This window comes from Orbicella franksi, chromosome 12, assembly GCF_964199315.1.
Source record: "Orbicella franksi chromosome 12, jaOrbFran1.1, whole genome shotgun sequence".
Taxonomy (NCBI): domain Eukaryota; kingdom Metazoa; phylum Cnidaria; class Anthozoa; order Scleractinia; family Merulinidae; genus Orbicella; species Orbicella franksi.
Genome location: NC_138156.1, coordinates 20,333,762 through 20,343,761, shown reverse-complemented (window position 1 = coordinate 20,343,761; position 10,000 = coordinate 20,333,762). Strand labels below are relative to the sequence as shown.

At 40.3% G+C, this 10,000-nt stretch overlaps 3 protein-coding genes across 3 annotated transcripts in view; 1 reads left to right on the top strand and 2 right to left on the bottom strand.

Annotated features, from left to right (window-relative positions):
- The window catches only part of LOC145462552 (plasminogen-like), a 140,175-nt gene that overhangs the window by 32,656 nt on the left and 97,519 nt on the right, over positions 1–10,000 (bottom strand). The window lies entirely within an intron of this gene.
- LOC145463640 (protocadherin Fat 1-like) overlaps positions 1–10,000 on the bottom strand; it is a 51,199-nt gene that overhangs the window by 25,346 nt on the left and 15,853 nt on the right. The window contains 1 exon segment of the mRNA XM_081447397.1: positions 5,930–6,247. Within this exon segment, the coding sequence (XP_081303523.1) occupies positions 5,930–6,247 (318 nt within the window).
- The window catches only part of LOC145463642 (uncharacterized), a 2,511-nt gene continuing 142 nt past the window's right edge, over positions 7,632–10,000 (top strand). Inside the window, exon 1 of the mRNA XM_081447398.1 lies at positions 7,632–10,000. This exon is cut by the window's right edge and continues 142 nt beyond it. Coding sequence (XP_081303524.1) covers positions 7,632–9,518 — 1,887 coding nt within the window. The 3' untranslated portion in view covers positions 9,519–10,000.

Here is a 10,000-nt window from a genome sequence, read left to right as displayed (position 1 = left end):
ACACGTCCAACTTCAGTTCGCCTGTAAGTCATTGTTTACATGCGACTTTTCAGGGATGACGGCCATCTCGCGGGAGCGAGTGAAATGTTATACCGTAGGGCAAAAATAGGAAAAACCACAATAATGTTTGACATAATAGCATCTAAAATTATATGTCCCATTCCCTTGTGAAAACTGCAGTTGGTTTCAGCAATATTGTGCCAAAGCCTAACTTTAAAACTCATGTAACTAGCACCAAAGTATATCTGCGCCCGCCTGATTTCTTCATTTCCTAATTGACGATAGGAACCCAGTGAAGACACTCGACTCGGTGCTTGTTTTTTACGTATCAAACAGTGAAGTTAATTCGAGATCAATCGACTTTAAGATCTTCTTAGTATTGAAGTAGCAATTTATAGAATCTGTCTGCAAATCACACAAGGTATAACTTGACAATCGGTTATAATAAATAGTGCATTTTGCGGGATGGCAGCCATTTTGCCGAAGGGCAGAAATTGAGAACTTTCACGACAAGGATAAAAGATTGAAATAAATATTTACAAACATTAAAATCTTACTTTACGTTTTCCTTAAAGCATGAACAGAAGATCTACCCAAGGTTGAGATCACAACAATGAATCAAATCGAAGTAGTAACCAAGTGAAAACCGGTGAGTGTACCTGAATTAGGACAAACTTTTGTTTACATGTGTGAAAACTCGCGCGAACTTTGACGCGCTTACATTATGGGGAGGGCTTCCAACCCCACCCCCCCCCCCCGCTCCTGTTTCGGGCGCGTTGAGAAACGCTTTCCGGGATCCGAGAAATTCACCCGAAAAGAGCCCCGAGAAGTTTTCGGGGCATTTGAGAAACGTACGCCTGGCGTCCTTTTGAAGGTGTGAAAATGTCGAAGGTATAAAGCACAAGCGTCGATCGATCTTTTGATCATTTTTCACTGTTTGAACTCTGCCTTGGCTGTGCAAAATCCAGTTCACCATCGATTCGTGTCGTTGCGATTTCAAGACAAAGTGTTCGGCAGCGTACAGCTGCTGAAGACATCAATATGGCGGCCCGAGATCGACACATTAACATTACAGGTAAACAACAATTGCAGCAGTTTGTTGTGTTGTACGACCACAAGTAATTACCTCATCTCCTATCCTGTCTTTCGCGGGAAAAAATTAAAAACCCAGCGCTCGTCAAAAATTATATTTTTTCACCAGATATTTAGCTCGGAACATATACATATTTATATTCGTTTGAATCGTCGATGAAATGACCTTTTCCGGATATTTTTTCCTTCGGGGTCAACAAAAACCTCCGATTACAAAATCACGCCGAACCCACACTTTGCAAAAAAATCTCTTCAAAACCCTGACTTCGAAGCGATATATCACTTAAGCGTTAATAGCTACCACACATCGGCACAAGGTAAATCTATTCCTTAACAATCCAGCTTTATCATGTTAAAATTTCAGCAAAATCGAACAAACCCAGAATTAATTAGAATTTTTTTGTGACCTCACTTCCCAGACTTGACCTAACAAAGGCAGCCACGGTCGCCCATAGCAACCAAAAAACACGAATATAACAAAGCCGACGTTTCGGCCAAAAAACTCCAGAATTATCGCCTGAGAACTTAAACTTGAATGGGAACATCTTTTTCGAACTTTTTTCAACTGATTTAGACGAAAGAATGGCCTCGGCGGGCTACAAAAAAGACCAAGAGAAAAAACAGAACAGGAGAGCATAACAAGCCGATAATATTTCACCGCGTGGCTTTCGGCACGAAAACGAAAATACAGCTTACTTCTGGAAAAATTCAGCCTTAGAAGCCAGCAACTGGTCCCAAATTACTTTCTGTATCGTTACAAATGTCCTGACTTCCATCTGCTAAAGATTTTGCCCCAATTTTGAGCAAATAAACATTTCGCCGACGGCGACCGCCATTACGGTGGCTTGCATACTAAATTAGCTAACTTGACAAAACTCTCCCGAGGGGGGCATATGACGAAAAGAGCTGAAAAATGCCCTGTAATTGGCTAATAATGAGATCATCCCACTGTCCAAATTTGGTGAGAATCGAAAGTAACGCCAATTTTCTTTCACGTTTTCAATCTATGGCCACTGGAGTCACCAAAATCGATACATCGGTCGGGATTGAGTTTTAATCCGGGACCGTAAGCTTAAGTTTCAAGGATAAAGTAAGCTAAGATGCGTAGAATGCAAACCTTTCTGTTTGTTGATATTGTGAACATTTCTTTACTAAGCAGAAGTTTTACGTGCCAGTGTGAATATTCTGAAATTCAAGCTTTACCTACAGAAAATACATTGCACGAACTGTTGCTACATATTGTAGAGATACAGCTGTATGTACTTACGTACAGGTATATGTAGCTAGAAATGACACAATAACTACAAGAACATGTAAGATACTGGGCCCTTGTCAAGTGAAAATTTATATCAGATATTTATCAACTTCAAACATTAACACTGCCTTGCGAATTCGACTTTTTGAGTGTTAAAGCAATTTGTCACTTTGCTCGTATCCTTAAGCACATTACACTTAGCACATTGCTTTGACAAAGGGATAATGCTCAAAATGTCAGCTTGACAACAAGGGTCAAATAACAGCTCTCCCAAGGTTTCACATGAATGGCTTGATACCCTTTCACAGAACAATAGCACAAAGAGATAAACAATAAGATTTGGTTTGCGGAAATTGTTTAAGCCTGGTTCACACTAGCGAAATACAGGGCAGGAAAAAACCCGGTCCTTTTGCCCGGGGCAAGTAAATTTTTTTCTTGGGCAAGTGAAAATAGCCACATCAGCAAATAAAACTGAAAATTACCTGCCCACTGAGCAACTGGATTTCAATTTTTTTTCCTGTCATGGTGACATAAACGTAACTCTATAAGAAGGATGTTTGCAGTGTGAACATCCTGACATACACTGTAATGTCATAACAGCAACATAATAGCATGAACATACATGTAACAGCATAAGAGAAAAAATGATATTTTCCTTATGTCTTTACGTCTATGTTCACATTACCGACATAAGCAAAATGTTATGTTGTTTTGTCATTACGGTATATTTCGCAGTGTGAACCAGGCCAGACCCATGATGGGAGTCTGGAAATAACAGAAATGAATAAATGGCACAGAAGTTTTGGAAAGTTTATGCCATTTGGAATGAGAGGAATACCTCAAAACATGCACAGCTTGTACTCCATAGTTTCCACTGGAATTCTTAGAAAATCATCATCCCATTTGCTTTTCTGGGACTTTGGGTTAAAAATATTTTTGATTAGAGCATGGTTTCAAAGACTCGAGTTGCTGTAAGGCAAGTAGTTCCTAAGCAAAGTTAACTGTTCTGCTGCATTAGCAGACAGGTTTTACACAGTATAGTTAGCTTTCAAATTCCAGTTGATAAAGGTCAATTTATTACCCACTGGTAATTTCAATACAGACATTGTTGTACATCATGCAGCCATATTTAAATCAGCCAAGTTTAGCTTGTTTTGTTTGTCTGCCTATGAAACAGAGGAATGCATATTGGAGGTTTGTAACTGAGCAGTTATTGTTTACAACTGAAACAAAACAACATTATTCTGTGCTTTCAGGCCATTGATCAGTGTTCTTTGATGGGATCTTGATCTATCCTGCCATGTGTGTATCCTGTCTACAGGATTCCCAGTGAGTGCGGCATAGTCTACATCGGGGAAACAGGGAGATCTATGCAGGAGAGGATCAAAGAACACGACAGGGATATACGACTCGCCCGTACCCAGACCTCTGCTGTTTCTGAACACACCCACGAGACCGCCCACTATCCTATCTGGAATGAGGTCAAGTTTATTGATCGAGATCCTCACTGGTACACATGTAGGGTCAAGGAAGCTATTCACAGAAGACTTCACCCTAATAACATCAACAGGGATAGTGGAATTGAAATTCCTGAAGCATGGATGCCCACGATCAAGAAACACCACAACAGGAGAACGGTACAACAGTGGGCCACTGACGGGACAGCTACTCGCCGGAACAATGGAACAATAGGAGGATCGAAATGCACCAATCACAGCCGACCTTTGTGATATAAATGATACCGTGCAATCAGTCGACCTTATCGCCTGAAGAAGACTAGCAGTAAGCAGTCGAAACGTCGCGATCCACATCTCAAGTGACTACATCGTGAGACAAACGATAATACACTTTATTATGTAATAAGAGTAGGAGGCAGTTAACATTGAATATTCACTCTCACAAATTTGGGGTTTTCTTTCCTTACATCCTCTCATTGCCTTCCAATCAGGCATGTACAGTTTTTGTAACACAACAGCTATAGGTAGATGTAAAATTTGATTGATTTATGGAATTTTATTTCCAATGTAAACTTGCTGTCAGTGGTTTGATTTCAAACAAGTCCCCTCCTGCCAGGGTAACTCTAGCACGCAGATACGGTAACCCGCCTAACCAGGTAATCCAAGCTGCCTTGTAAACACGACAAAGAAAACTAGTGAGACAATCTCAGGTAGTGCAGAGTGTAATGTATAGCTCTGACACAGTACTCATAACATAGCTCCTGTATGACCCCTACCATTCACTCCTGGTTTGTATTGACCTTGCTAGTTTTGATGAGACATGATCTTAGCACTGTATACGTTTGTTGTGTGTATTTTCAATCACAGTCCACGAATAGCATACAATTAATTACCGTTTGTCAAGACAGCTCTTAAATTTTCCTGCAGTGTTTTACGTTGATTTTTGCTCATTTTAAATTAAATAATACATTTAAGTAGCGAAGGTGACAATTTTACTCTTCACGCAAACGTTTGTAACTTGATACTTTTGTTTTCCTCGCAAAAGTATGTAACCTGAAAGTCTTGTTTTCTTGAAAACACACGGAAGATGTGCTTGCATTCTTTTCACAGCTGGAGATAGATGGAAGAAAGTTGAAGGTCGAAAGAAGAAGTGGAACAGGAATGATTTGCTTTATTTATTATGCGACTGTTAAGTAACGTGCCTTTTTGATCGCTTTCATCTTTCTTATCGCTTCACAGACATCATAAATTATCATAAACATACGATACGCTTTTTTACAGTACGCGTGAAGGTAACCTTTTGTGGGTATTGGAACAAACTCACTTTTACATAAGGGCCTGAATGAAAAGGTGAACGTCGCAAATAAAAAGTACCCACAAAATGGCAACATGGGCATGTCAATTACATTCCATTTACGACAATTTAAGGATACGTAAAAACTCCTGTCTGGTCACTTTACAGACATCGTAAAGGTCATCCGTACGACTTTTTACGATGCGCGTAAAGATAGCGTTTTATATCTCTCCGTAACCAGTTATGCACTCGTTTTCGATGCGTAAGGACGTTCTTTACGAAAGTGTAAAGGGTTCGGAAAGAATCGTAACGAGGATCTTACACTGTAACGCATTCTTTACGACATCATTAGGGATTCGTAAATTTAAAATTTCATGTTGTGTGAAGATGGATAAGACATAATTATTTCACTTCTTTGAGTATTTCTCTAAATAGAAAGTGATGAGTTATATCCATCTAGATCCTTATCCTTTACGAACATTTAATAACCGTTACGCAGTCTTTACGCATTCTCCGAATTTACGCATCTTAACGGGAAACGAAACTTGTCCGTAAAGAAGAGGCCTTATATTTACGGTTCTTTACGCAAAGTTAAAGATCCGTAAATTTTGGCTTTCATGCAGGTAACAAAATTTTGTTACCTGTTTTTGTATCGCATGTGATATACTGTATTATATTTAGAATAAATTCTATGTTTTTAAAATAAGAACCTGTATTGAGATTTTAGCCTCGAATGGTTCTTATGTGAAGGGTACTTAACAGCGAAATTTTAGGCTAACAGATTCTTAAATTTAGGTTCTTACACGCGGGATTTTACTGTATGCTCTTTACCTCCGTTGTGAGTAATGCACCAGTTTGAGAATCGATCTTAAACGCCGTACATCCAACAACCTCGTACATCAGATCACTGTTGCTGACGTCAGCGTCGCTGGCGTGAATGACAAGTGCCTTGCCATCTCCACCAATCACGGCCGAGTTTTCAGGCAAACCTTCCTTCACGCGACCCACGTACAGTGCCTGGCTAAATGTTGGTGCGTGATCATTTTCGTTGATTATCTTGACAATTAGCTGGGTCTGTCCTTCCCCGTCACTGCTGATCCCTCGAATGTGAAGCTTGCATTCGCTCAGCTCTTCGGCATCAAAGGGTTTCTGAAAACAGGGAACAAAAAAAGAAATAAAATCAGTTTGGTGTGGTACTGAAAAGGATGGTAATTACAATTTGTGGACTGAGAAATGTGGGTAAAAAGCATCGTCTAATACTAGTTTTATCCAAGAGGGTAGAGTTATCTCTTCTCCCCCACCCATTCCCTCCTTTATTGTCCTTCGCATACCGCAAAACCTTTCTTTTGGATGTTTCTTAGCCTTTGGCAGACAGTAGGTAGGTAAAGTCTGCATACGAGCCAAGTGACCCATCAGGCCGACGCTTATCTCTGGTTTCTGTGAAATGAAGTGACTAGGAGTATTTCTACCCCTCCCCCCCACCCCACCCTTGGATTGGATGCTACTCCATTGCAGGGTGACCCCAAGCATTAAATTCGCCAGTACCCATTTATACACCTGGGTGGAGAGAGGCACTGTGAGAGTTAAGTGTCTTGCCCAAGAACAACATAATGTCCCTGGCCAGGGCTAAACCGGATCATTCCACCCAGAGTCGAGCGCATTAACCATGAGGCCAACGTGCTCCACACTTGGCAGACAGTATGTCGTGTTAATTTGTGACAAAGAAACCGAAATGTTCTCCTTTATTCACAGTGTGTGGTTCCTGCGCGTCTCTTCCGATTTCGATCTTGGGTGGATGCAGATAAAAAAGAAAAGAAAAGAAAAGGTCAAATATACGATGGCCCAGAAGGCTCACAGTTCAGTTGTGAATTTTCACAGTTCAGTTGTGATTTTTCGCAGTTCAGTTGTGATTTTCACAGCTCAGTTGTGATTTTTCACAGTTCAGTTGTGAATTTTCACAGTTCAGTTGTGATTTTTCACAGTTCAGTTGTGATTTTTCGCAGTTCAGTTGTAAATTTTCACAGTTTAGTTGTGATTTTTCACAGGGCAGTTGTGAATTTTCACAGTTCAGTTGTGATTTTTCACAGTTCAGTTGTGATTTTTGAAACAGTTCAGTTGTGATTTTTCACAGTTCAGTTGTGAATTTTCACAGTTCAGTTGTGATTTTTCACAGTTCAGTTGTGATTTTTCGCAGTTCAGTTGTGAATTTTCACAGTTTAGTTGTGATTTTTCACAGGGCAGTTGTGAATTTTCACAGTTCAGTTGTGATTTTTCACAGTTCAGTTGTGATTTTTGAAACAGTTCAGTTGTGATTTTTCACAGTTCAGTTGTGAATTTTCACAGTTCAGTTGTGATTTTTCACAGTTCAGTTGTGATTTTTGAAACAGTTCAGTCGTGATTTTTCGGTTGGACGAAAAAGACTGGAACTTAACATATGGGAACTGAGACAGGCGAGTGTTTTTCTCGCGCCATTTTGGAAGGCGGCAAAGTTGTCCTCTAGTTTGTGTTTGGCAGTGCTTAGCGTTTTTAAACGATGGATGCTATAATAAGGCAAAGTGTCCGAGAGGAAACAAGACGTCAGGGTCAATCTGCCTCTACGAGTTCTCAAGCAGCGACCAGTGAACCAAACCAACGAACGGTAAGCCGACTGTCTGGATTGCTCGACCGCATCAGAGGTCAGTCAAGAGGGAAGAAAAGAAAGACCGATAAAGAACATCGAATCCAAGTTCGCTGGATTCATTACGACAAGAAGTCAGAAGTTTTTGTTCCAGTTCGTCAGAAGAACGGTGGCGGGAACCGGTTCGTTGCTTATACTGCGTCGGAACCTCCCACAGTTGAAGAACTTAAGCAAAAAGCCACTACTTTGTTTTTCCCTGACGGGAAAAGTGCTTTCGCTGGCTCTGTTGACGACATGCTCCTAGATATCTGCGAGACAACCCAAACGGCCATTATTCGATTTCCTGGTGAAGGAACTATTGAAAGTTATTTAAAGGAAAATGGTCTCTATCCGTCGACAACTTACCTCCATCTAAGATCACAGCACCAAGACACATTCTTTTCACAACTTAAAGCAGAGGAGGAAAATTTTGAACGGTCAGTCAACCTGAATACTTCGCAGGTAGCATCAGGTGCTGGTAAGCGCGTTGTTTGTTCAGTATGTAGCTGTACGTATTTGGAAGGTGAAGAATGCATTCGATGTGAGCAGAACAGAGAATATGAGTTTTCTAGGATCGCTGATGGGGGAAATCCATGTACTACAGAAACCCCAGAAACACCAGAAAACCCAGTTTTACTAACTATGGATGAAATAAGATCCAGGCGGGTAGCACTACTTTCAAATGGTGTGGCTGAAATCGAGGCAGAAGGATCGCATAGCAATGTGGCTGATGAAACCAGTTACCCAAGGCTTACAAATGAAGAGAATTGTAGTCGTGATGAAGGCTCTGTAGAGCAGGATTCTCCATGTCCCTCTTCATCAAGAGATCTTCCAGAGAGAGTTCTCACAGTTCACAGATCATGCATAAGAACTGAATCGATTGAACATTTTAAAGACTGTAATATTGATTTTAAAGTGATTAATGAAAAGGGAGAGTTTGAACAAGGTGTGGGTGTTGGGGTAATTTCTGAAGTGTACACTTTATTCTGGAGTGAATTTTCCATCTCCATGACTATAGGAGAGAGAGAAAGGGTTCCCTTTGTTAGACATTACCACTTTGTTGAGGAGTGGAAGGCTGTGGGGAGAATTTTAGTTAAAGGGTTTGTGTCTGTCTCCTATTTTCCCACCTTTTTGTCAAAGGCTTTTTTATGCTACTGCCTCTTTGGCAACCAAGTTCCAGATTCCATGTTTGTTGATTCATTTACAAAATACCTACCCCCAGTAGAGGAAGAGTTCATTGTAGATATTTCAAGGAAGAGTCAGCTTCCAGATGATGAAGATGAATTTACTGATTTTCTTGAAAGATTCAAGTGTAGAAGGGTGGTTACCACTGAAAACCTTAGCCAAGTCATTCTTGAAATTTCCAAGCAGGAACTAGTTCAGAAACCACATCTCATGATTTCATCTTTGCAACCTTTTGTACAGCAGTTGAAGCAGTATCCCCAGTTCCAAACTATTTCAGCCGTTGAGGGCTTCTATGATAGTCTTAAACCTACAACGAAAAAGGTGCTATCTTGTCTCACCTCAAATCCACAAAGTGAAGGAGAGAGAGATGCATTTAAATTTTTGCAGCGATTTGTAAGAAGTCTGGAGATGCCAAAACTCCTACAGTTTTTGCGATTTACAACAGCTATGGATATTATGATTGACAAGAAGATAGAAGTTACTTTCATTAAGTGCGAGGGCTTGAGTGTAGGACCCATTGCCCACACCTGTGGACCCCTTTTGGAAATTCCATCCATATATGCTAACTTTGTGGAATGAAGGGAAGACTTCATGAACATTCTTAATTGGGACAACTGGGAAATGGATATTATATGAAAGAAACTCTATTGGCCTAGGTTTTTGATCGATGTTTTTCTGTTACAAACTAACTGTCGAAGGGTTGAATCATGCCCTGTAAATAACAGGCTATTTAATTGGAATGCACAAAATTGGTGTCTGAAATGACCTAAAATCTCCATTATTTTTGTGTGTTCTCAACTAAGTACTGTTGTAGTTTTAACTAAGGCAGCCTCAGAACCAGAGGTCTGTGTCAGCCGTGTTTTCAAGCTAGGCAGAATGGTGTGTTAGTCTGTTGTATTTTAGGTATGAAGTTCTGATTTCAGGGTAGACCATAAGAGGTCTTGGGAGGAGGTGACTGTGCAAGCAAAATTTTAAAATGCTGAGATTTCAGGCTAGGGAAAGTAGCATGCACTGAACATTTTGTTAAGATGCCAGACAATTTGTTTAATTATCAAAGTTTA